Source organism: Eufriesea mexicana, unplaced genomic scaffold, assembly GCF_001483705.2.
Source record: "Eufriesea mexicana isolate 0111107269 unplaced genomic scaffold, ASM148370v2 scaffold1767, whole genome shotgun sequence".
Lineage (NCBI taxonomy): Eukaryota > Metazoa > Arthropoda > Insecta > Hymenoptera > Apidae > Eufriesea > Eufriesea mexicana.
Window position 1 is genome coordinate 615,791 of NW_016909873.1, and position 27,632 is coordinate 643,422.

The following is a 27,632-nucleotide window of genomic DNA, read 5'->3' on the forward strand; positions in this document are numbered from 1 at the left end:
TGGACAACATTGAATGTCACGAACGTAGCAGTCTTGTTGTTTTTTGTTTTTGTCACGTATATGCTTATGTGGGTGAATATCAAAAAGTTTTTCTTGAATGGAAAAATGTTTTATTTATGAAAGTATAAATGGAAAAATATAAAGAAGAAAACTAAAGGTGAAAAACTATAAAGAAAAATAAAAAAGAAATTGAAATTAGAAAGGATAAATAATTTTACAATTCGACACTCAGTAATAGTCAACAAAGTACTCCTTAATCACATGTACACTAACGACTTTAAGAAAATGTAAAGCATCATTAGTAGTTTTAAATATGTTACAATTCCAAGATGCAGTTTATCATAGTTATTCTAAATAAAGAAATTTAAAAGAATTTGTACCATTAACGTGAAAATATCCTGTTGAATTTTTCTTTGAAGATCGAATAACGAATAACGCTAAAAATTATTAAAGCCTATTCGTGTAAACTATCGTAATCTTTGTTTATATACACACTGTAGCTCTTATTTCATAAGTATATTCGTCGAAACTCATCTAAAAATGGTGCCACTTGGGCCATCACCAGGACATCAAACGTCTGTCAATAATACTGCAACTGCTTCAGCCACTGGCACCAAAAGCAGTTCAACATTGGTGAGGAAAGTCAAATTCGTGTTTTAATATTTCTTGCTTTTTACTATTGTATTAATTTCTCTTCTCACTTTATCGGTGAATAATGTTTTTAAAATTCCTGTATTTCTTGACTTTTGCAGAAACCAAATTATACTTTGAAGTATACTTTGGCTGGCCATACCAAAGCAGTCTCTTCTGTAAAATTTAGTCCTAATGGGGAATGGCTTGCAAGTTCTTGTAAATAGAGATGTTTCAATCTAACATTAATTCAAATAATAGGTTTCAGTTTTATAATTACAAAGTTTGTTTGAATATTAATTCTTTTTATAGCTGCAGATAAATTAATTAAAATATGGGGATCCTATGATGGGAAATTTGAAAAAACTATATCTGGCCATAAACTTGGTATTTCAGATGTTGCATGGTCTAGTGATAGTAGATTATTAGTATCTGCTTCTGATGATAAAACTTTGAAAATATGGGAATTAAGTTCTGTAAGTTTCAATTTGAAAATATTTATAATTTAAAAATTTATATCTAAATTGAATTTCAATGTATTTAAAATACTTCTATGTCATATTTTAATATTAATATGAACTATCTATTAGTAAATAAGTAAGATGAGTGGCTAAGTTATACAATTTTTTTAATTTCTAGGGGAAGTGTTTAAAAACATTAAAAGGACATAGTAACTATGTATTCTGTTGCAATTTTAATCCACAATCAAATCTAATAGTTTCTGGTTCTGTAAGTATTTTAATATAAAAATTTGTTCACATGTAATTTCATGTAAGATAACATGCAAGCTACCATATCATATACATAAGTTTATTACGCAATGTTGATAAAAAGGTTATTTTATAATGTATGTTATTTTTAGTAATAAAAAACAAAAAATTGTATAGTTCGATCATTTTATTTAAAGGGGTATTAGAAGGTGTAAGATAACAATTTGTGATATGGTTCATATTAATATGGACAAAATAAAGAGAATGAAAAAAAGAGGAATTAAGAATTTAATTTTAAATAATATTTTTTACAATATTTTGTAAATTTTATTGGAAGTAGCTTATGTGTTTATGGATAAAGGTTTGCATGTATAAATGCAAGAAAAATAATTAAAGTAATTAACTTGATAAATATTATTAGTTTGATGAAAGTGTCAGAATATGGGATGTTAGAACTGGAAAGTGTTTGAAAACATTACCTGCTCACTCAGATCCTGTAAGTGCAGTTCACTTTAACAGGGATGGATCGTTAATTGTGTCTAGTAGTTATGATGGATTATGGTAAATATACATATTTGTTTTGCATGTGAACACCTGTCTTTTAGAAAAATATTTAATGATATGATGGTTACATAGTCGAATTTGGGATACAGCATCTGGTCAGTGCTTGAAGACTTTAATTGATGATGATAATCCTCCTGTCTCTTTTGTTAAGTTTTCACCAAATGGAAAGTATATTTTAGCAGCAACATTAGACAATACGTTAAAACTTTGGGATTATAGTAAAGGAAAATGTTTGAAAACATACACAGGTCATAAAAATGAAAAATATTGCATTTTTGCTAATTTCTCAGTTACAGGAGGAAAGGTAAATTATACAGTCTGTATGTTAAATGAATTTACTTGGTACAATTAAATTAGCTTTATTTAATTAAATTTTATTGTTCATTAGTGGATTGTCTCAGGTTCAGAGGATAATATGGTATATATTTGGAATTTACAAACTAAGGAGATTGTTCAAAAATTGCAAGGTCACACAGGTATGAATTATAATTAAATGGACGTTTAATTTATGTCATTATAACGAAATATTAATGTGTTATATGATACTAATCAATTTATTTGTTAATTTGTAGATGTTGTACTTTGTACAACGTGTCATCCGACTGATAATATTATAGCGTCGGCTGCACTTGAAAACGATAAAACTATCAAATTGTGGAAAAGTGATACATAAAATAATAGAGATATTACTCATGGTTTCATTGAAAATCTTATAAAAAGCGTTTATATCTTTTAGAAATGTTCTATTCGCTTTTTTTTTTATTTTTTAAAAATTTACACTTACCCAATTTCCTATTTTAATGAAATTGATAATTTTAATATATAATCCACTCATCGGATATTATATTGTAAAAAGTAGAATTTTGTTTTTATGTGAATGTATTTATAATCAACACAGTTGTGCAAGTTAATTGCTATAATTGGATAAACAGAATAAATTTAAATTATTACGCAACAGTTATGAACAAATCGAAAAGTAAATAATTTTTAGGTGAACTATTTTCTTTTATCATTTTGATGTTTATTATGTAACTGGTCGCTTTATGTCTGTAACTATGTAATTTACTTTGTAATTTACTTAAAGCGGATGTTTTTTTTTTTCGTTTATAGTAAAAAATAAAGCAGTGTAATATTGGATGATGTGCCAATCGTGTGTAGCATCATTAAATATATAAAAGAAGAAAGAAAGAAAAAGTGGACAAAACAAATCCTTGTAACGTAAATATGTTTATATAAAAAAAGGGGGAAAGAACGAGAAAAAATTAAACAAAAAATATATACATGTATATTTTCGTACCTGAGATTAGATGTACAATTTGTACCTCTTTGTTTGCAAATCAGGACTCAGCATGAATAAACATTACTGGATTAAAATATGAATTATAATTCGATACTTCTTATTTTATTAAAGCACAAATTTTTTTTTAACGTACAATTATAGAATTGAGTTACAACGCGATACACTCACTGGATATTGTCTATTAAAAAAGCAGAAAATAACTTGCAATTTACAGAGGGACTATATTAGAATTATTTTCATTTCTTAACAATTCAGATAACAAAAGAAATTTCATAAACTGTATGAAAAGACTTAATAAGATAGACGTATGTGACTGAGTGGATGTGTTCACGTGCGCGCATATATGTAAGCCAAGAAAATAAAATACATGAAGAAACTAGGAAGTTCAGAGAAAGTTTTTATATTTTTTACGTTAAAGGAGCGAATTTCCTTTGAACAGCTTGTTCTCAAGTTTTTTTTTTTTTTAACAGAGTCTTCGCAAAATGTCACTTATATACGTAGGATCCGTTATTTCGTCCAGTAAGCCTAAAACATATCAGAAACTGTATTCAAAAAAGTTATTACACCTATATTTCATTTTGTTTACACAAATAGATAAAACTTATAGAAAGGTGAGATTTATGATTAACATATAATTGTTCCAAATATATGCAATAATTAGATAAATTTTGTGAAAATCATGATAACATCCATCAGTGTGTCAGCATTTTATAGAATAATACATTTCCAAAACTTTTTACTCATACAAGTTGAGACATGTATAGTAATATTATGGCATTTTTCTTTTTACTTACCAGCAACATCACAAAATTCTTCAAAAGATGTACAAGGTAATAATTCATCACGATAAGTAGCTAACACACGTTCTGAAGCTTTTAACATGGCTTCATCATTATGTCTGATATATTTAGCCAAAACTGATGGCCATTGATTATCAGATAATACATTAACTTTCTGTGATGAAATGAGTAAAAGAAAATAAGATTAAATAAAGAATTATTTAACATCAGAAGAAACTGGAAATATAAATTAGATGAAAAAAGTACCTTGAAGAAATTAGCATAAATACAGTCGATTAGCCCAAAAAAAATTAAAGCACTTTTGTACACTGCATAATGCTTAACAGTAACATCAACAATAGATTTTGTTGGGCCTGATGGTGAAACATATCGCTGATGGGCAAGAACAATTAATCTGTTTAAATGAGCAATTCTGTATGTTTTCCAACGAGTTGGTGTATGAAGTAAAAGAGACATGGTACACTGATAAAATGGTCCTTCTGCTTCATAACAACTTTCAAGCCAACTAGAATCTGGAGGTGTTTCCAAATATCCAATTAATGTTTTGTCTGCCCGTGTTTCTGCTAGTGTGCTACAAACATATATACCATATTACAATTTATATGATTTATAAGATTTAATAGGTAAAAGATAAAAGTAAATGTAAACATGAACGTGAGTACAGGGTGTATAAAAATTATCAGCACCATTACAGTATAATTTTATATTTTTGGATTGGTGAAAATCTATCAGAAACAGAAGCCAAAAAATTGTTCTTGAGCATGGTTTTCAAGATCAATTTTGTGACTATCTTTTTTTGGTAGATCTTCAATTTTAAAAATGTAGAATCACACTGTGTTGGTGGTAATAATTAATTTTCATACCACCTGTACAAGTGAAAACCAAATTTAATTCAAAATGTTGTTATTCGACGTACGTGTTAATTATGTAAAGTGCTGTATGAATTAAATAAGGAATTAAGTGCATATTTGACTGTGGACCTCCTCCTCCACTATCCTCATGAAAACTCTTTTCTTGAGAAAATCGCAGTAATAGTAATTTCAAATCATGAACAGTTGATGGATAAGATATGTCACGATGACTGGTACACTCCTGTAGATAGGTATTATGTCTGGCTAAAGAACTAGCAAAAGCAGATTCTAGAACAAGAGGACCCCATAGAGGTAAAAGTCCATTGCACTTTGTATTCGCATTTTGCAATGCTGCACTTTCCCACTCATCTCTACCACGTGCTAATCTTACTGCAGACATGTGACAATCTACATGGACAACGTTGAAATGTGTAACGGTGGTATACCCTACAGTTTTTCTTTGTTTCGTTTCGAATTCTTCAACGTTGCAACGTTTCGAAAAGGTATAAATCGCTAAAACCTAAAAATAAATGTACAACAGAAACTTAAAAACTACAACGTGTAAATATCGAAAAAATGGTAAAACTATGGTTTAGTGATTTTGCTTTAAATCGGCTTATTCTTTCCAATTTTTTTTTAAATACTGTATTTTAACATTAATAAGAAATATGGATCAAGAAAGGTTAGAAAAGTAATATGCATTTACCGTCTCGTGCAAAAAACAAAATTTGAAAAAACTGTAGAATGTGTAGCCTAACCTAGATAATTTTAAGGTATATACAGAGTATATCAAATTTTAGTACACTAAAATTTTGTATACTACTATATTGAACTCAGTCGGTATGTGTATTAATGAAGTGCTGAGTTAGGTGTTTGGTGTTTCTATAAACATGGTGACGACGAGCGTACATAACGTGTCACAGAAAAAAAAAATCATTGTAGGGCTTGTATTGCTGACTGAGCTATAATTCTTGCTAATGCTAAAATATTGTGTTGTTTTTCTTGGAAAAACTGGAAAAAATAAACACATTTAGAGCAAAATCACTAGATTATAATTTTACCGAAAAAATATAAGTGAAGTTCTTGTTCATGCTTGCTAATAAAAGACAATTTTCTCTTTTTATATGAAAGATAATTCTTACCATATGTGGTTTGAATTTGTACCCTTCTCGACAAATAACGCATACCAATCCTGTTTCATCACCTAAATCTTCCATTTGTTGAAGTATCGCGCCACTAGCCACCACTTGACCTTTATCGTTTGTTTGCATACCTAATGCGCCTAACTGTCTTTCTCGCATTGCCATCGCCAAACGTTTTTTCTCGCTGCGCGTATGCTGTCGAGCTTTTTCGATTAATTCGGCAACGCGTTTATTTGTGCATAATGCTTCCAACAAATTCTCTGCTAGAGATCCAACATGTTCATCTGAAGATACTTGTTCCAAACGATGTATTATACTGATAGTAAATTGTGATACTGCTAACTGCGTTGGTTCGTGATCGGTTGCTAGGCCAGTTAAGAATCGTAAAATATATTTGAGTGCTGGTTTCGAAATGTAATCTTTTAATTCGTCGCTATCTGTTCGTAACAATGTAGGTTTAAGGCAAGGAGCACGCACAGTTATATACTCAAAAGCATCTTTTACGATTCCCATACTTATGATGTAATCTTTGAGAGTATTTCCAATAGCGTTGCGCTCGATAGCTTGAGTGAGAATACAAAACAATTCAAGTTTTTGTTCATCTTCTGGTGTATGTTCATGATCAAATTCGTAAAAATCTAGTACAGGTTTAAAATAATCGCAAAGAAGAGCCATTTTTTCACGATTGCCATAAGTCAAAGCGGCTAATACACGAGCAAGTTGTGGCAATATATTACTTTGTCTGACAGCAGTTGATTGGGCACAAGAAAGAAGTGCCTTTATATGTTCTGGCCCACTTGATGTGCGTGAAAAAGCTTCAAGTGTAGATAATGATGCATGCGTTAAAATCGTTTCCATGATCTCTAATAATTGTTCTGTAATTTTCGCTTGCCAATTTTCTGATTCAGTTGCAAGACAACGTTGTAGTACGTCGAGAAACACAGTTACCGCTCCCAAATTACTGAGAACTTCTTGATTCTTTTTTACTTTCACTGAAAGACGGAAAAGTTTAAGAAGAACTTGAAGCAGTGGCCGAGCTCGATTTACATTTTGTATAGTCGCCAATCTGTTCACCATTACTTGAAGACCACCACAATCTGCCAGAACATTAGCCATTTTATAGACTTCTTCATTATTTACCTCTTGCTCGCTGTTTGCATTTAAACTTTCAACAAACTCTTCAGTCGCATCTCCGAGCAATCCACGCATTCGGTATACTACGCGCATAGCGTCGCATTCCCCACCTTCTGGTACCCAAATCTTCTTGTATACTTCCCTTACAGGCAAATCAAGACTGATAATTTTATTATTAACTAAAAGCTCCATTCCATTATCATCTTCTAACAATGCAATTAATTCGCAATCTAGACAAATTTTATTCTTTACATCTCTCATAAGTGGTCCTAAACCAGGTTCTAAACTGCTGTAAGGATTTCCCAACATTCTACCTTGAAGGAAATCTTCTTGCAGTGTATCTTTCTCAAGAGACAGATGAAATTCTCCGACATCGTTTTCCTCCGGATAAATGATTGAACAGAGCCTTTCAAAGATGAATACTGGTGTACGTACATCTTCTACGCTATACTTTTGTACTGTTTCCACACAAATTGCCATAAAAGCCTTCGTTTCTTCTTCGGTACCGGTAGTCATTTCTTCAAGAAGATCCAATAGTTTTTCTTCTGTATCATCGATTAGCCTTGTTCGTTGAACGACTAATCTTCTTAGAGAGAGATAACCATTCAGTACAGCGCCTACTAAACGACTTTTATATTGCCGTTTAATATTCTCTTGCTCAAGGAATGTTGCCATCAGCTCTGTAAGCATTTTCAAAGAATAACCTTGTGCTAAGTCACTGGTTAAAGTAGTTTCTTCTAGTCGATGAAGTTCTTCAATCTCTCTCGTTAACAAATCCGCAAGTAACGTCATAACGCCTCTTACTGCTAAAAATTGTTTCCAAGGCGGCTGACTAATTAAGCTTTGGTACAATGTAAGAAATTCTGTGCTACTCTCACCGGCTGTACGCAATTCCTCTAAGTAACACGTAAGCAACACAAGCACTTCTTTCTTACGTTCTGTACCTTGACAAAGACTTTCTATCATATTACAAGCAACTTGTCGCGCTAATCGAGAACTTGGGTTAAACAAAACTTCTTTTAACCAGGCTCCATCAGCCAATTTTAACGGTTGAACACCTTGTTGTCTTAAGCATTGATTATGCCATCTATGCCCATATTTTTCCATTAAATAGAGTGTTCGAGTTTCCTCTTTCTTTAATGGTTTGCTTGAAGAGTGTTCTATTTTTTTGGCAGGTATGCGACGAATCCAATCAGAATACGAATGTTTCGAGTCACCATTTAACCATTTGCTAACATCAATGGTAATACCTTCAGGCAGTTGAACAGATGCTAATGATTCAATGCTCCTGTCTTTAGTTTTCTTTGAAACTGGTTGCTCTGGTTTTACCAGTCCTTGCAATATCTTTAAACACGGTAAAATGATACTTTCCATAACAACAGGACTCTTAGATTCTTTACATGCCATTAAGAACAACTGCATGACACATCGTAGCTTTTGTTCCCAACAGATATCCTCCTTCTGAATTAGAGCTGCTAGGAGCGCCATTTCGTGACGCACTGCTAACGATAAATCCGATGTAACAACGCGACCACGAAGAGTTAAAGTAATTCGACCAGTTAATAAAGAACAAAGTTCTTTAGTAGACTGTGGGTTGTCTCTAGTTACAAGGCACAATAATTGTCGAACCTCTTCCTGCATTTGTACAGTACCTTTTCGTAAATTATGCTCAACGAGCTCTTGAATTAATCCTTGTTTACACAGAACCTCTTTAGCTGCCTGGTTAGTAGCAAGAGCACGTAATAGGGTTAGGCAATGTTCTGTAGCCGCGGTTGCACATCCGTAACAACGACCGACCGTTTGCGGATTCACACACCCGACAATCGATTGCTGATGTGTTATTGATGTTACTGTCGTCAATTGAGAAATGTTTACTGAAGATTCCTCTTTACCAGTTACAATTGTTGCATCATTGCTCGATGAACAACCAGCAATAATTTGGCCTCGTTGTTGACGATCATACGCTACAAGTTCTCGTCGGCAGGCTAAAACCCTTTGTATAATTTTACTCAGTTCTTCGAAGGAAGTTTTACATTCGCCGCAGTATTTTTGAGCAAGTAATTGTATGGCTCTGTTTACCTGAGTAGTACCACTTGACACCTGAATAGCTGTTGCAGCTGCTGCACCGTCTTCTACTAATGCACGATCTAAACGGTGTTCCGATATTTTAATCAATAACATTTCTAATGTCGGTTTATTTGAAATCAATGTTTTGTACACACGATCAGCTTTCTCGAGCAAAGTGTTAATTGTCGCTACTGTTTTCTTGCGATCATCATCGCTCTCGATAGGATCAACTGCACAACAAGGTCTTCCAGTAAGCGTATAATCAAATTTGGCGTATTTACAAAAACCACAGGCATGGCACAAAAACGGGTCTTTTTCATCATAGTTGATTGCCCTACATTTGTGACACTGGAACACATTTTCACCGCAATTACCACAAACGCCGGGATTTGCAGGCACGTTTGCAGAACATCGTGGACACTGTAATGTTTCGGAAGATGCTTGTATATCTTCATAAAAATCCGCATATTCAATCATCAAATTGCAAGCAACAATTGGTAATGGGAATTCCATTTTAATTTCCGTTTGTCCTTGAGCCAGCGTAATCTTTTTAGCTTTATGCCACATTGCAGGCTTATTTTTCAATTCAACTACAGCTTGAACAGATCGATTATTATAATATATATTGATTGTACGCACCATTTTCGTTCTTTTTAGATCACCTATACGAAGGGTTATGCGACTGATCGTATGACTACCTATAAGTTTGACAATTTGCGTGGTTGTCGTAAATTTAGAGTCAACTTTAATTGATGAAAGTTTGATCGTCGACATTGAAACTTCGGGATTATTGCATACTAAGCAAGGTTCACTTTCCAAATAATATCCGTCTAATTCGACGAATTGAGCAAGGTTTGCGTACAAATTAGCATTGGGGTGACGTGCGAGCAACTGATTTTGTGCGCGTAGAACTGCAACTGCTTGCTCCATATAGGTGTGCATCTTTTTACTCGCATGTGGAGTTTTTAAAGAAAAGTAACCAAGTAAGTCAACGAATTGTGCCGCTTTTCTACCATAAGCTGGCAATAAAGGCCACAAACGCCACAGTAAGTCTAGTAACACTTCTTGATCTGTTGGACCACAATTCCTAAGTAGAGAAAAAGAAAAGTTGCACTTGATACGAATAAACTATAAAAAAAAGAGAAAGAAAAGGAAAGGGAGCGAAATGAAGAAAAAAGAGGTATAAAAACAGGAAAAAGATCTAGACTGTCTTACTTGTAAATAGCTAGTATCAAGGAATGCGCTTGCCAACGGACATTCGTATTATTTGTTTCAAGCAGAAAAGTTTGAACAAATTTCGTTAATAGGCTTGGAGAAACTTGTTTTTGAATTTGTTCAACTAAAGCCAAACATTGAGCTTCCTCAAATTTGGCTTCTGTATCCGAGTCTTCAGATTTTTCACGCTCTCGTTTCTCTTTTGTTGCTATGGTCCCAGATTTTGATTCCTAATAATGCAAAAAAATAAGAAATTTAACACACAACTCTGACTTTTCCTCCTCTAACATTCTCATTTCTGTTTAAAAATAAAATTAAAAAGTGATTTTACTTACTTTCACTTTGGTATCTTTTGTTTCTTTCGATTTATTGCTTGAACATATAGCACATTGTAAAAGTTGCAACACTGTAGGACTTACACCTTCATCCAGAAGTGTTGATATAGTAAACAGATATGATAGTACTGTATTCTGTTTTAAACAGAATCTCTGCCAATTTCCTGTGCGACTTGTGGCTATTTCGACACAACATTTCAAATGTTCGATTAAGTCTACCAACGAATCATATGGTAAATTAATGGAATATGGACGCGCTTGAAGAGGATCAAATCCACCAGCGGTACAGCGTTGTTGTACTGACTACAAAAGTGACCAAATATAACACAATGCATAAAATATATATAAAAAAATGCATAACGGTTCCAAAAGTAAAGTGAATTTACCTGTATATGTGAGATTAAGGCGTGTAAATCACGCAGTTGTCTGTATTTTTCTTTATTACCACAAATAAAGAGCAGTAATTTGCGTACTTGTCTCCTAACAAGTGGTGTTTGATAAGACATCATGTATTCGCAAAGATAAAAGTACCAGGGTTGTTCAAAAGCTGATTGTGTTGAATTGCTTTCAGCATACTTGTAGACTTGGTAGGGTAATCGTAGTACCATTTCCGTTAGTAATTGTGGATAAGGCTCAAATATATCACCAGCATGTCCTTTAACATGCTGTCGCAAAAAGAGTGGTGACATGTCTGGTAGAGAGGTTGTAAGATGTTCTTTAAGTAATTGACCACCAAGGACAGTATCGGTTTCTTCGGTTGACGTTCTATGGAAAGGAAAGAAACGAAGCGAAAAATGAAAAAGAAATGTATCCATTAGTATATATGGTACTAGTTTTTGTTATTTGTTATACATTTTCATAATAACGTACGTTTTCCAATATTCCAATAATGCTTTTAGCAACGTAGAACAGTAGTCGATAACACCAGCTTTATTGAGTATCGCGGCTGCCATCTGAGAAATAAAATTCGAATTTTCCCCTTGTGTTTTAACAGTATGTTTCGACCGAGACATTAAAACACCTGTCGATAGTGGAGAGATATTTAAATCATATATTAAAAATAAATACATCATATCGTCATAATAAATTTATCATTCAATCACTTACTTAGCAATCGCATAATAACCAAATGAACTTCTCGCTTGTTGTTACGTTGCCATATATTAGCTGTATCTGGTTTATCCATTTCTAATTCTGTTACTAATATTCGGAGTAATCGTTCGACACAAGCTTTATCTTTCTCTTCTTGTCCATCTAGATCAGCAGTCAACATTAATAGAACCTGGAACATATTTTGTCTTAAGTTTAATTAAGAAATGAGTAATTTATTGGGATAAGAATTGGATTTGGAAAAAAATAAGCAAACCTGCATAAAAGGAACAGTCAAGACACCATGTACATTTGTTAAATTTGGCACAAAGCGCATAAGTTTATCGAGCAATAATAATCGTATGGAATGCAATTTTGCAGTAGTTTCACAGCTTGTATCATTTTCTTGTTCTGTGGTATGTTCTTGTTCTGTACCTTCTTCTTGTTCAGTAACCTGTCAAAATTTATTTTACCACTATAAGGGTGATTTATCTTTTGATCATTTGTCACAGAGTAATAAAGAATACCTATATAATGAGAGGACAGAAGAAAAGAGGGAGAATGTAAATCTTTTACGGTAGACTTTCGTTTTGAGAAAACTCTCTTAATATGTGATTGTGATTGAAAAACAATCTATACAGGGTGTTTCGAGACGCGATGCGCGAGTACGAAGGTGTATTGGGGGACTATACTGAAAATTATTATATGGATGCAAACGCGTATTATTTCGAGAGTCTACCGTGAACAAAAAAAGTTACACGAGCAAACGAATGAATGAATGCGCGAGGGCGAATGGACGATTAAAATGAATAAAACGAAAGGCGAGAATTGAAAAGAGATCGAAAACAACTATTTGTTTTCTTCCAGATAATATCGGATATAAAGTAACGGTGAAAAACAATAATGCTAACGACGAGCGAAGTGACGGAAGCACTTACAGTGAAAGCCGTGGGGAGACCCACGGAATTAGTTTCGGAACGTGATGCTTGGTTGACTCCAATTCCCCCAATCGGAGGTATAGAATCGGGACCATTGTCTCCGTACGCGGAGCTCCTTCCCGATACATTATGCTCCCCCGTCATGCTGTCTATAGCACTTCCTCCGCTCTCGCTTCCACCGCTCTCGCTACCCTTGCTACCACCACTACCACCCTAACATAAAATATATCCCAAATATTACTACCACCTACAATAATATTTTCAATAGTCTCCCTCCCTCCACCTTCTCTCACTGTTTTTGTTCTCTTTCGTATTGTTCATTACGAATAAACAACAACAAGAGCAAAGAGTATTAAAACTAAATAACAAACAACCTCGTGACTATGAAAACCAAAAAATAACTTACTTGTTCTGCTGGAGATGTACGTAACGTACTACCATCGGTAGCAGCAGTTGATCCTTCATCATCTGATCCCCCAGCAGAGGCAGTTGTGTCCGAATAATGACCTCCACCTTCTTGACCCTAGAAGAATTCATTGATAAAAAATAAAATTTAAATAAAATTAAAGTAAAACTTTTCATTTATGTATAAGTTTTTTCTTTTTGTTGTTATTTATACCTAAATATATTCAGCCTAAATTTGGATATTTACCTGACTTGTACTTTGAACTTGAACCAAACCTTGCACTGCTAATGCTTGTAAACTTTGCAACGCTGGCCCATTTAAGTTTTGATGGTTTTCCAGTCTTTGAAAGTTTGAAAGACTTTGTTGAAATCCTTGGCGTAGTACTTGTAAATCGGCATTTCCACCTTCATGATCTTGCAAACTGAGTGCAATTGCCAATTCCACCATTGTTTCATCATCAGTATCAGGTGGCACATCTAATATTTGCGGAAAACTTCCTGAACCAAGCAACGTTTCCAAAGGATTCACCGCTCCCCTTGTTATCGGACCGCTATTACTAGTAGCGGTACCGCTAGTACTATCGGCCGAATTTCTACTTGTGGTAGTGGAAGCTGTACTTGTCGTTGGAGTGGTTGAATCTTGATGACTATCTGCCGTTAACATCACTGCTAAAGGATCAGTCACTGACGCCATTGGTTCTACATCCAAATGTTGTTCTGTCTCTCGATCTATCGTTGACGTCGTTGGTGTAGTTGTTGCCAACTCTCGATGAGATTGTATGGAGGATGATGGCTTTTCTTCCGTATCCACAGCTGTACCTGTATATTTAAATGTGAATAAATGAAATGTTAAATATGTAAAAAATGAATAAGAATTAATCGAAATGGTATTTATAGTACTTAATTTTTTTACCTGGTGTGGTACAATTAGGAGGACTTGGTATATAAACTCTTCTTCTTTTATACCACGGTCGAAGTACACGGATTATTGCTTGCTTAACGGTAAAACTGATGGTTGTATCAGATGATAATAATAACTGTAGATATAATTTCGCAGCTAAGGGAATATTCTTTTCTACATCACACGTTGTAAATGCGTGAATTATTTCAACAATTGCGTGAATTGTTCCTTCGGCATGAGTTAATCCTGGAACTACGACCGGTGCAAGAGCCATGTTTTTCGGATACGCCATATGCAAAGACCACAACATTTCCATAAGCTGTACTACCAAATGGTGTTGATTCCCATCCGCACTTTTACAAGACTGATTAATACTTTGTCGGTCCTTTTCAAAAATTGGTACTAAATAGGCATATAAGATTCAGTAATGTTAATTATTGTACAAATGAGGACTTGTAGCCTACTAAACAATTAAAATTATTTGTTAATCTTACCACTGGTTTCATCTATTGGTTTATTCGTGTACTGGTCAGTAAATTTGGCAAGATTTTGTGGTCGAGATATAGATATACTCCGAACAATAAGTACTAGTCTATAAAAGTTTTCTGCATCTATATCACGGACATCATCCAGTTCTCTCATTAATTTCAACGAATCCAATACATGTGATAATAGTACGTGATCCTGAATAACAATAACAAAACAGTAGCAGTAATAATCATAAGGGAGGAAAAAATATATGAAGAATGTCGATTTTTCTTGATCTTATCCTATTATTGTAGTAAAATAATATAATATACCTTATGAAGATGATATGCTTGTTTAGATGGATGCAAAGCAGCTAGAAGTGCAGTTGTGTGCATTTGTACAGTTGGAGGAGTTGGTAATATAAGCAACTGTGATGCTACATCAATAGCTGTTGTTTTCAATGACAACTTATTTTCGTCATTCGTGGGTATATTAAAAGACAATTCCAAAACTTCTAACATAGCTGCTATCATTCTACAAAACGTATATTTAAAATAGCACAATTATTTATGGATAGAATTCTATACACACACGCACGTACACATGCACGTATACATATATGTATAATAATAATATATATTCATATAATGTAAATAGATGTTATATGGAATTTTATGCATATGTATATATTTAAATCGGACGTTATATTTTGTTATTTTAATTAATCCATTAAGCTTTAACTGTTACAAATTTTTCTTACCTATCGATATCAAGGGAATTGTCCTTTGTGGTGCTAAAGCATTATACATTGATAAAAGATTTTGTTGTACATGATTAAAAAATTTATTATATGTCAAATAAAAATTTATATATATATATATATTAATTATTATTATTCGTGTACCTATCAACAGAGGATAAAGAAACAGGTGCAGATAGGGCACTATCCGTCTCACTATTTATTGTGGTTACTGGTGCAGATGTTGACTGACCTGTTGCAACATCTTCTATTTCTTCAGGCCAGCCAAAAGCATCCTTTGTTTTCCCATATCTGAATGTAAAAATAATAAGAAAGTTGATAAAAAGAACTGTTTGACAAATACTAATTACTTAAGAATAACTCTCACTACATCACTAATGAGAATTATTCACATACTATAATTATCATCTTGATTATTATAATGCGTACATCTTGATACAATCTACCATAATGACGCCTTCAGGATCTTGGGATGGTCCAAACGTGATAGTTAATTTTTTATCAGCTTGAAGACTATCTTCACGTGTTAAAGGTATGTCAAACCAACGACTTCTACTTAAAGTTGTACGAATAGTTCTATCAAATACCTGAAAATAGAGTAATTTATAAATTGTATATTTTATTTTAAGATTAAAGATTGAATCAGATTTACCTCAATATAAACCGGAGCCCTTTGAACGTCCTGATTTCCAAGTAATACTCGAATTCCCGTCATAACCAAAACAGCGTCATTATTGGTAACTTCGACACTGAATCCCATTGCTTTTGTAGAAACGACATACATTCCAGTCGTGTTGAGTCTATGTTTAATTTGCGCGACGTTGTAAATTTGTAGCAAGTCATTACCACCAAATTCCACATCGTTCATCACTTGGCAATGTTCGAAAAAGTCAATAGGAAAAGTAATGGATCCTGTTGGCTTTCCCGTTTTAATAGTCTTCTTTTTTCGTGTCGGCTTAACCGTAGCCATTATACCTACTGGCTGAACTGTAGGAGACATCCAATATCCAGTTTGCTCCATTCCAGCCATATAAATTCTCAGACTTCCATCTTCACATAATAAAATTAAAGTCGTACGATGTTCAGCATTTGAACTCGGATGTCTAATGACAACCATATCCATTATTTTAGCCTTAGCAGGAAATTATTACTTGTTTCCAAAATTGAACAGATCAATCCAGGATGATTGGGTACTTCACTCCACTGACACAATGGTTGTGGCTGATTATTATTTGATTTATTTCCGTTTGAATTCTTATTACCAGTAAGATTAATTTGGAACACAGTTGTTACATCGGTTTCCATGTATTTAAGAGGCGCAATAAAACTTTTACCACATGCATAACTAAAGAAGAGTAATTGCAAAGCGTGTGAATAATAAATCGATACGCCACCACCACCAACTTGACCATTATCCCTTATTTCTGGATGATACACATCAAGAGTATTCGTCACGTAGAAAGGTCCGTATTTCGCTGAACTTACTTCATCCATTGCTTGACCATAAATATAACCAGCTGAGGATATTATCAACAAGTAAAAGACACCATCTTCTGCATACATGAATGTACAATCTCTTATCTTTCCAGTAGGCACTAAAAAGTAATATTGTGGGCAAAGAGCATCTTTTCCAAGGTCATAGATCTTTACAAAGTCTGCAGTAACTAAAGCAAGTTGCGTTTGCGATCCAGGCAACCAAATTGCTTTTATAATAAAATTGCCAGTTTCCAATTGAGGATACAAAACCAAATGATCTGACACAGTTCCAGAAGTATTAAAAGTTAATACATGACAATCCTTAAAACCACAAACTGCCAAAAAATCTTCATTCCATTGATTTCCAGTTACAGACAATACAGTGAAAGGTACAGGAGCAGAAGCGAGTCTTGTTAATGTTAATTTTCGTTTTGATGAATCAGGTTGTTTTAACAATGCACCTAATTGTAACACTGTTATTTTTCCTTTCTCGTGTGAGACAGCTGCATAAGGAAAATATGTTATAGTTAAACAAATCTGTTAGAATCAAAATTGATCAATATAAGAAATTAATGTGAAATATGACTACAAAATCAAACTTACCCAAATGTTGTCTTTTACCATGTGGAGATGACAGACAACACATTGCAACGCGACGTATCATATGTGCAGATAACAATTGTCTAATTGTTTGTCCTTGATCTCCCGAATAATTCATTCGAACGTTTTCGAAAGCTCCTTCTTGTGATCCCAAAGTAGGAAGCTGAAATTAATATTAAATAACAAAGTAAAGTTGTTAAATTCATTATAGGTGAATGAATCGTTTATCGACAAAACATATGGTAACATACCATTAATTGATCAGTATATTCAAACTTTTTATCTACCACGTGTAGTTGTTTCAGTGCCATTTGAGCACGTGCATGGCAACCAATTGCAGAATTTTTTTTACATGATGCATCTACAGCAGGTACTAATGTACGAGTCAAATCTACTAACGATGATACCAAACCACTTTTCCAAAGTTGACTTTGTATCCAATCTTTCGATGTTTCTATTTAATGGTAACAAGGTGATGAAAATTTAAAACAAGTAAGAATTCTACAATTGAAAGAAAGAAGAAAAAAGAAAAGAATTACCTAACTGCTTAGCTAAGTATGCATGTCTCTGTTTGTCACGACCGTGTCTTTCTTGTTTATCAGAAAAGTACAAGGGGCTAGAAGTTCTTCGACGTAAACTACTTGTAAGAAGAAGATCTTGATTCTCGATAGATGATCCAAGGGTATTTCCATAACTTGTACTAGGGACACCGGTTGAACCGCTAGTCGATGTAACCGTATTTCCAGAAACAACGGCAGCTGAATTACTCTGATGCTCCGACGATTGAGGACTTCGTTTCATTAAAGCTTGACAAAAACCATCATTCTTTGCACCACAATCGCAAAAGAAATTTCCATATTTTGCATAGGTAACATCGTGCCCGCGATGACAAACACGAGCACATACCGTGCAAACACCAACTCCGTTTACCATGTTGCACGTGTGACAATGGTACCAATGTTGATTCATAAATTCTTTAAGCGTAATAGTGAATGTGCAAAGCTTGTTGCAAAGGCTATCATCGTCAGAATCTTCTGCAGCACTATCTTCATCTTCGTGTGGAATCTCATCTATCCAATCACTATCGTTCACATCATTAATTGGTGTAGTACCTTCCCATGGTGGACTAGTTGCTCGATCTTGTGATTGTATTGATTGAGGACAAATTGCACTCACTACATCTGCTATGTAGTTTAGTATACAGCAGCCAGCTTCAATAAATGGTAATGGTTTATCCAAACTTTGAAGATCTTTATTCATCAATTGTTCCTTACTATATTTATAAATAATACTGATAAGTGTTTGTTAAAGTATGAATTTTATATATATATATTTATATATATAAATATTAGGTACTACCAAAATTCAATCCATTCAATCGCAGCTTTAAATAATAAGGTATGTCCTTTCTCAGAACCAGCATCAGCTAATGTGGACATAACATTCATTAAATCCGAAAATTCACTGCCTTCAATCGTTGGAGAAAGAATATGATATGCTAATGGTATAAGGGCTTGAAGAATCGTAACAGGTACACCTTCGTCGATGCTACTATACAATTTACAAAATTAATAAAATCAATGGAAAACACGTCATAAAAAAATTAATTGGATGAAATATGACAAAAAAATAAATTCTTATGTATCTATACCTTTTCTCTTTCACTATGTAATTTGTAAGCGCTCGCAGAAGTCGACTATTTTCATGCATCGAATGTTGTTGTTGGACTTGCTGTTGTTGTTTCTGAGCTTCTTCGGTTGTATTATCAACGACAACAAATCTATCGTTTGTATTATTTTAATCAATTAATTATTTTAAGAACATTCTCGAACTAACTTGCTAAAACTCCTACTTACCCACTTGCAGTTACTACTGTTTTTATGTTTATTAATAATGTATTTGGCGAATTACTTGTTATTCCTAAAATAATTTGCTTCAACCATATTTGTAATTTTTCTGGCTCTACATGAGCTAAATTCGATACAGAACCACAAAGACGTTCTAATGATCCATCACTTCCTTTCTCAGCTAGATATGTATAAATTAGTTATTTTTCAAACAAAAAAGAACTATCAAATACTTGATTCACTTATTACCTGTTTTGAATAACATGTTGAAAAATCTTAAAACGTGTGTGGCAAACTGTTGCGATGTTTGTGAGGATGTTATACATAATAACACAGAAACGAGAGATCGATTAGTGTTTGGTGCAAAAAATAAATCTAATGCCTTGCATCCGATTGATTTTCCCAGTAATTGTTCCCAATATTTAATACATCGTTTTAAAATTCTTTCATCGACGGTAATACTAAAAAGAAAAAAACAAGAGAAAGAAGAAAATAATTCACACAATCATTAACAATTGTACGAAAAATCACGAAATTATAAAATCTATACTCTTACACAGTCTTCTAACAATTGTAATACAATAGGACAGAGGATCTAGTATTCTAGAAATATTTATTTTTCTATGAAAAATCACTCCTTGTCTGGTTGTATCACGACTGCTGAAACACTTTGCATACAATTGGTGGATGCGTACCTGACAGGATTTTGCGTTTCATTCGTATATTCGATTATCAAATTATATGTGTGATGTAATACAAAAAGGTGTTCTCGTAGTTGCCGTGTTTCACTGTCGTTATCACCTAGTAGTTTTGTCATAGCCTTATTAGTTATATCTTGAAGATAATCCGTGCGAGCATCCATAGACAATGCAATAAGGATGTCTAGGGCTTGTGAACGAACATCCGTGTTCTCTGGTGCTGTTGTTGGACTATAAAGAGATACTTCATTACATTTCTACATTATCCATAATACATAAAAAGCAAAAGAAATAAAAATCAGATTATAACTTACGTAACGTACTCCACTATAAATGTCACTAAATTATGTAACAACTTTTTCAATGACGGATTAATAGAAAACGTCGGATATTCAGAAAGTGAACTCACATGTTGGCATACAGTAGCCAAAATGTAGCTCTCTGCTGGTATAACGTCATTTGTATAAGTGTTCTATAATTGGCAGGGAAAAAGTATTCATTTATTAATGATATTCCTTTAAACAAATGAAAACTAGATGGATTTTTAATATTTACCCAAGGAATGTGAACGACATCGACAGATTTCCATTTATCTATAACGGACTGTACAGAATTCGGTAAAAAAGAGATCAAGGATGCTTCAGTAGCCCAATTTGCACCAGCCATTGCAATAATATTGTCAAGTATAGAATAATCTCGAGAACCATATTTACCATCTTGTTCAAAAGATTCAAGCATCTCATATAATATATTTGATCGACACGAGAACAAAATTGATTCAGTCAATGATAGAACATGTGGAAGGATACTGATCATCATTTTATTTGTGTTGGCACTTGTAGATTCTGAACTCTGAGAATTTCTAATAAAACAGAAGAAACAAATATTAAAGACAAAAAAAAATGTGAATCTGATACAGGTACAGAATAGAAATAAATCAACTTACTTTGAACTCTCAATAGTTTCATTTTGACTTTTTGATATATTTTCATAAAAAAGAATTTGTAATTTGCCAATGACTGCAGCCAAGATACACAATGAACTGAGTTTAGGTAGAGCATTCTTTGGTATAATTTTATTATTAAAATTAATTTCTGGTTTTAATGCTGTAATGCAATTTTTTGCGACTGTAACATCATATTTAAGGGAATTTACAGTAGATGATACCGTTTTCAAAAGGTTTCTCGCATACTGTGCATACATTCCCTGTCTGATTAAACAATCCTACAAGTAAAGGTAACAATAACCTTAAAAATTTAATCAAAGATTATATTAATCTACTGAAAGCAAACATTACATTCATCCAACTGGTGAAAGTTTTGCATGCAGCTCTAGGTCCCCAAATTAAGGAATATAGTAACATTGGTCCTGCAGGAATTTCCTCACCAAGAGCTAATTTATCCATATATAAGGTAGATGGTGGTAACATTAGCAATAATCTATTAACAATTCATAAAAGATAATTCATAAAAGATTAAATTTGAGTATAATATTTCTTGACAAAATTTATATTTATGTTATTCAATTTAGCAAGCAAATGTATCTAATGTTACTTACCGCCAACATATGGAGAAACAATAGCGAATCGCACACAGTCCTATAAAAGAGGGTGCTTTATCTTTGCCATCGGTACTAATTTTCTTTTGTATATCAGCTTGATTCAAAACATTTAAAATATCTATTAATGCATCAACTAAAAGTGGATATTTCATTTTATCTGGCGCACCTAGAATAAAATTACATGCCTGCAAACAGATAAAAATTATATTACATACTAAATTATAAACTTCAAGAAAAACAAAAAACAGAACGTATTACTAACCACTCCATCCAATTTTGGAGTATCTTGATTATTAAAATCTATGGTAGAAAGATTATAGAACCGAGGTTTCATTGAAAATTCATCCTGATTACCAATTTTACGATAATTATCCTCGATTCCTGTCCATGGTGTAAAAATACGAGCTGTTTGTTTATTACCATCTTTTACATCAGAAACTAAACTTGTAGCAGAAAATAGATTCCACCGAACCTATGCATCAATTAGTGAAAATATACAGTGTATAAATTATTCATATATTCATATATAAATACAGTTAATTCAACTCGTAATAGAAATGTACAAGATTTTTACTACCACTCAAATGTATCTTTCAATTTGGTGGCCCTGCTATCTTGTTACATTTTGTTCATATACAATGAACATGATGTTACTTTCGCATTTTACAAATTAACATTATTTAACGTAATATTAATAATGTATACATTTATAATCCCGTTACAAAAGGAAGAAAAAAGAGTATGAAATCAATGAAAATATACATTAAGAAAATGAAAATGAGGAATGAGATAAACTATGAAAAACAGGAAATAATTTAAAATTCTTTTTGTAATAACAATAATAATAATAGTAATAATAGTAGTATTAATAATAATAATAATAATAATAATAATAATAATAATTCAGTCATTATATGTTTACTTACTTGTTCAAGTAACGCAGGCGGTGCATCATAAAGATGTTTCATCATATATTCAAGCAATAACAATAATCGTGATAAATGTAATAACTGAGAATCTTTCATTGGAGTTTTAACAGCTTCGCTACAACGTACAGCACCGCTACCAGTTACAAGTAGCACTGACTTCTTTTGCATGAAATTAAGAGAATGGAATAGAATCAAAACCAGTTGAGCGTGCTCCACATTCAAATCTGAAAACAATGGTACAACAAATGACATGTTTTTTAAGGTTAAAAGTAAAGAAATTGTTGATCTAATCCACCTTACTCCCTGCAAATGGTTTTTTGCAAGAAAAATAAAAATGTAAATATTATGTATACTGACTCAATTAAGTAAACAAAATAAAAATTTAAGAAAATAAAACATTCTCTTACCTTCATTTTCAGCCTCAAATGTAGAAGGTGGATTGCATACATTTTCCACTAAGGTTGTAATCAAACGATGCCATATACTTATACAAGCTGCTTGTTTTTCTGATTGTGGTTTTAGCAAAAGAACCTATTTTCAACATATAATTAGTATAAGTTATTAGTAAAAGTGCATATTTTAAATACAATAAAAGTTCACCTGTGCCAATACACTTAATGTTCTTGGATAGACCTGAAGGGGCCAAGTACACGGAGTTGTATTTTCTGTTCCAGACCATGGATTTACACCTAAATGCTGGAGGAGGGTATTTTGTAAACCTTCACTCAATGTATTTCGAACAAGTAAATTATGAGTGTAAAGACTCAAAGCTTGCGAAAATTCAGAATACATAGTGCCTAACGTAACACCGTAGAACACTGAAATAGTACCTAAAATAGAATGTACGCTTTATAGTAATAATTTTATGAATATACAAACATGCTACACCGATTAAGCAAATACATGATTACTTACCAGTCTCAGTCCTAGCAGTCTCGTGATCTAGATCTTTGATTATTACCGCTAATATAACCATTTGCTGCTCAACCAAACCATTTACCACATATTCGCGGACGTACGAACTTCTATTATTAATTAAATGTTGATTCATAAATTGAAAAATTTTAGTAGCCAATGATATGTACTGCAATGGAAAATGAAACTAATTACTTTAGTACTTAATTTTTTACTTATTTTTGGAAAATGTAAAAACCAATTCACTTACTCCATGAGGTTCACGATTATCAGGAACAATAGTAGTCACAGTTCGTTCAGTATTGGTTTCGCTGCTGGATTCTTTCGTACCATTCGCTGGTGCACTGTCGGACGGAGCAATTGTTTCTTCGAACCATAATCCCAAAATAGGTTCGCTGTCCTCCTCTATCGACATAACAGTTTTTTCTGTATAGCGAGAAGACGCATTTACACTGTTATTATCTCCGTATCACATAAGCGATGGAATTATCAAAATAATTTTTTAATTACTCATTAAAAATATAAACTAAGCGAAATATACATATGGCAAATGCACTTTTATGAAATATACAGTGGCAGAGTAAAAGTTTTATTGTAAAAAATATTCAATTCTTTGTGCTTTATCATTCAGTTGTAAAAAAGTAAAAGAATATCGAAACTTTCGGGATTTGATCCTATTCGCTTAAAAATTTACTGTCGATAAAAAAATTGTTATATATGCACTCCATTACAATTTACAAGCATATAAACTTTCATTAAAATTGAACTTTTGAGTTAGGTGAATCGCCTTATAAAATAGTGTGCAAATACTTTTGTACACAACTGTATGTAAAACATCTACTGACTATAATATTATATTTACAATAATCTTGTACTCAATAAACAATATTATTTTTTAACCCAGGAAATGACTTTGTATTTAGATGCAAAAAGATACTGCCAAAGGTATAACTCGTCTTTTATTTTTTATTCTATTCAATTATACTTATAAAGAAAAATAATTTTAATTTTGTGTTGCAAGATCAACATTTTTTACCTTCATCAGTGGAATCATCTGAAGAACTTAAAAGATCTTCATAGTAAGTTGTAGAATCAGATTGACTTAAAGCATCGCCTTCAAATGGATGTTTTTGTATTCTCTTCAAAGTACAAGCCTACCACATAAATTAAAATGAAAATGAAAACCAGAATTATATATAAAACGTTTATATTTGCAATCACTGTGGACTAACCCTTCTGTAACTAATAGTGGCCAAGTAAAACAACAAGTGATTAAGTGGCACAGCTTGTAAGAAAGTGACTGCTCTTTGAAGTGCAGTAGCAGTAGATAATATATGCAAAGGTGCTGGTTCTGGTGGAGTTGAACAATTAGCAATTGCTTCGATTGAGACATCTTCCAATAAAGCACTCATTAATGTGAGTGCATGGGAAGCTAAGGCAACTGAAAGTACTCCAAAACCTTGATGGCTAAAATTTAAGAGTTTATAATTACTTTCCATTTCAATTAATCGTTAAAGCAAGGAGGATATTCTCCCTCAATTATTATTATAGAGGATATATATATAACAATGTTGGAATATACACAATCGACGTTAAGACTAACTGTAAAGATGACAGTTACAATTTATGGAGTATGATTGGCAGACTATCTATTCGGAATAAAAATCGTCTAACTAATAAAGTGACTGACAGGCTAACTGGCTGACTAACCGTTGAGCCAGCAACAACCAACTAACTAACTAACTAATTCTTATGTTGAAAACCAACTGTCTAAACCGTTGTAATCCAACTAACCAATGGTTCTATCAATGGTACAAATATAAACCCTTGTGAGTATATGGAAATAGAAAGAATTATGTGAAACAATATGTGGATTATGAGATGGAAACAGACTTGCGATGGGATGTTGAAATTACGGAAAAAAGTCATAAGATAGAAAGTAAAGAGAACTGCCTGGGCCTAGCTAAAAACTAACCAACAGGCCCAGGCAAACTCTTGGAAGAAACATTAAAGATAGGAAATACAATCTAAAGGACAATGATGTAGTGATGGTATCATAGCTGCCACAAGAGTATTAAGAAATATTTCAGACTAATATCTTACATCTTCATAAGATTAACGCGAGTTGTTCCGTCCCGCGCTTTACTAGGTGATTTTCCCTTTTCTTCTTTTCCTTTATCTGCTGCATTTACTGTAAGCTGGGCTTGTAAACCAGTTACTAATAACCATACTCCAATCAATAAATGATTTTGTAGAATCTGCCACAAATAATTAACAAGTTATTTGCACTCCTATACAACAAATCAATTTTTGTATTAACAAAAATAATTTCTTACATGACCTCCAGCCCTTGTACTATTTTTAATTACATTTGAAACTAAACCAAATATTTCAAGACTTTTCTCAACAACTGTAATCGTTAAAGTATCATATTCCTCTTCTGCAGTTTTAATACTTGTAGTGGTTTGTGTACTAGCAGATGTGTTCGTACTACATTTTGGTGACACAGCATTCGTTATTCCAACGATACTGGATGCAGTCGCATATACAATTGAACAGTATAAACAAGACATAGTCAATAACGATAGCTTTTCTAGTTTATTTGGAGTGAGAGGTTCTAAAAATGGCAAAGATAGTATATTGTGAACGATATTAATATCATTTGATACAGAATGTAAATTATGACGTATAGCATGTGCGTCAGAGGCATTCACAGGTAAAGTGGAACTTTTTTTGTGCAAGTATGCTTGATATTTGCGAGTATAACATGATAAGTGTGGAAGATTTAAACACATGTCTAATAGCATGTCTCCCACATCCATATTTCGAAGAATATTTATGTTATTTGTAATAAATGTTGCCTGCAAAAAAAAATAATATTTTTAGAATAAATATATTAATACCTTTATTTACATTACATATAAAAAGTATCTCGTAAAGTATACCTTAATATCTGAATGAACTTCATTAGCAACACTGTCATTTGTAGTTTTAGTTGCATTCTCATTTGTATTTTCAATAACAGATATTGACATTGCAGAATCTTGCAATGGCATAGTCAATTGTTCTAGAATGCTACCAGATAAATCACATTGGATTCGTTCAGAATCTTTAGATGATTGAGAGGAATCTTTTTCAGTTTCAGGAAATAACTGTGATTTGATGTTATGTGGTAAATTGAAATCTTTTGTCATAGCAATTAAAGACAATTCTTCAGCAGATGAAAGTAAAGATTGTCCAGTACAAAGAGCAAGAATTGGAAGCAGTAATTGTTTTGTACTAAAAACAGTAGGTGTTCCATTTTCTAAATGAACTTGATGCTGAGACAATTTGTCTATAAGACGAACAAGTAAAACTCTACATGCTTGACAAACTATAGATATTTGACTTTTGGAAACTGTAAAATCATATAGAAATAAATAAGAAATCATGTAATTCTTTGGAAAACATAGTCATCATTTTCTACAGTGACTAAACAAAAATTCGAAACTTACATGTATCGATGCAACTGCATAGATAGTCTGCTGCAAGAACTGCTACAGATGTGTAAAAGACTTCATATAGCTCTCCTTTAGAAAGGAAGTTATATTCGCTACACATTGCAACAAAAATAAAAAATGTTAAATAACAAACAATTAGAATTAACAATTCTCTCTTTTTCTCTGACTTTATTTCTCTTTCTCTCTTTCTCTCTCTAGCTATCTATCTATCTATCTATCTATCTTCTATATATCTATCTCTCTCACACTACCTTCCTCTTTCTAAGATTATAATCGAAATAATTTCTTAGAACTAAATCATTTCTGATTATAAACATAATAAATCTCACCGTATAACGATGCTTTTCGCCAATTCCAAAATATCATTTTTGTCGAATGATCCTTGTGATATTGCTATTAATGGTTTCATTACCGCTGACAGTGTGTAACTACCACGAATCTTGGACGCCATTTTCGAAACTGTCGACTTTGTTCGAACCTATCTTCTTTTTCCTTAACGATACTTTAACTGCATGCGTGTACATACATGTACCCGTGAGTAAACGTTTATTTTACGTATTACGTTTTTTTGTCTCCCCTAAATTTCTCTTGTTCTTCCTCTTTTTTCCTGATATTCTTTCTCTTCTTTTTTGAGATACATACACTTGCGCAATTTTTAAATTGTACATACATTTATATAAAATTTTGTGCAAGTTTTCACATATACATTTGTACACATGTTTATTATGAAAAAAAAAGAAACAAAAAAAAAGAAATGTTTAAGAGAAACGAAGAATAAACAGCAAAAATAAATCAAGT

At 32.8% G+C, this 27,632-nt stretch overlaps 2 protein-coding genes across 2 annotated transcripts; one reads left to right on the top strand and one right to left on the bottom strand.

Annotated features, from left to right (window-relative positions):
* Positions 1 to 135: 135 nt before the first annotated feature.
* wds (WD repeat-containing protein wds) lies at positions 136 to 2,577 on the top strand. Its single transcript, XM_017901825.1, has 9 exons — positions 136 to 157; positions 501 to 633; positions 753 to 849; positions 943 to 1,106; positions 1,270 to 1,359; positions 1,762 to 1,901; positions 1,977 to 2,208; positions 2,293 to 2,380; positions 2,477 to 2,577. The coding sequence occupies exons 2-9, from the start codon at positions 541 to 543 to the stop codon at positions 2,575 to 2,577; spliced, it is 1,005 nt and encodes a 334-aa protein (XP_017757314.1). The 5' UTR covers positions 136 to 157; positions 501 to 540.
* A 918-nt stretch (positions 2,578 to 3,495) lies between these two features.
* On the bottom strand, positions 3,496 to 27,462 carry poe (E3 ubiquitin-protein ligase-like protein poe). The gene is made up of 48 exons (XM_017901784.1): positions 27,164 to 27,462; positions 26,829 to 26,926; positions 26,280 to 26,731; positions 25,671 to 26,195; positions 25,438 to 25,592; positions 24,567 to 24,801; positions 24,371 to 24,488; positions 23,585 to 23,739; positions 23,335 to 23,503; positions 23,020 to 23,249; positions 22,827 to 22,950; positions 22,417 to 22,643; positions 21,753 to 21,962; positions 21,488 to 21,675; positions 21,228 to 21,369; positions 20,877 to 21,154; positions 20,486 to 20,792; positions 20,245 to 20,402; positions 19,928 to 20,161; positions 19,482 to 19,693; positions 19,242 to 19,413; positions 19,037 to 19,165; positions 18,745 to 18,936; positions 17,925 to 18,658; positions 17,637 to 17,839; positions 17,389 to 17,548; positions 16,479 to 17,288; positions 15,962 to 16,446; positions 15,739 to 15,896; positions 15,454 to 15,600; positions 15,310 to 15,342; positions 14,882 to 15,083; positions 14,576 to 14,765; positions 14,094 to 14,483; positions 13,428 to 13,999; positions 13,182 to 13,298; positions 12,776 to 12,988; positions 12,115 to 12,291; positions 11,856 to 12,030; positions 11,619 to 11,769; positions 11,135 to 11,513; positions 10,749 to 11,051; positions 10,414 to 10,643; positions 5,998 to 10,285; positions 4,921 to 5,375; positions 4,251 to 4,575; positions 3,999 to 4,158; positions 3,496 to 3,729 (listed from the first exon to the last, which is right to left on the bottom strand). Exons 1-48 carry the CDS (start codon positions 27,283 to 27,285, stop codon positions 3,668 to 3,670), a joined length of 15,951 nt encoding a protein of 5,316 aa, XP_017757273.1. The 5' UTR covers positions 27,286 to 27,462; the 3' UTR covers positions 3,496 to 3,667.
* Between the last annotated feature and the right edge of the window lie 170 nt (positions 27,463 to 27,632).

Excerpts from the sequence above, each read along its gene's own strand:
- wds (XM_017901825.1), top strand. The coding sequence starts at position 541 with ATGGTGCCACTTGGGCCATCACCAGGACATCAAACGTCTGTCAATAAT. Across the intron at positions 634-752 it reads CCAAAAGCAGTTCAACATTG|AAACCAAATTATACTTTGAA; the intron begins GTGAGGAAAGTC and ends TGACTTTTGCAG. Across the intron at positions 1,360-1,761 it reads ATCTAATAGTTTCTGGTTCT|TTTGATGAAAGTGTCAGAAT; the intron begins GTAAGTATTTTA and ends AAATATTATTAG.
- poe (XM_017901784.1), bottom strand. The coding sequence starts at position 27,285 with ATGGCGTCCAAGATTCGTGGTAGTTACACACTGTCAGCGGTAATGAAA. Across the intron at positions 24,489-24,566 it reads CCACTATTAGTTACAGAAGG|GCTTGTACTTTGAAGAGAAT; the intron begins GTTAGTCCACAG and ends TTTATGTGGTAG. Across the intron at positions 23,740-24,370 it reads AGATGATTCCACTGATGAAG|AGGAGGACAGCGAACCTATT; the intron begins GTAAAAAATGTT and ends TTATGTCGATAG.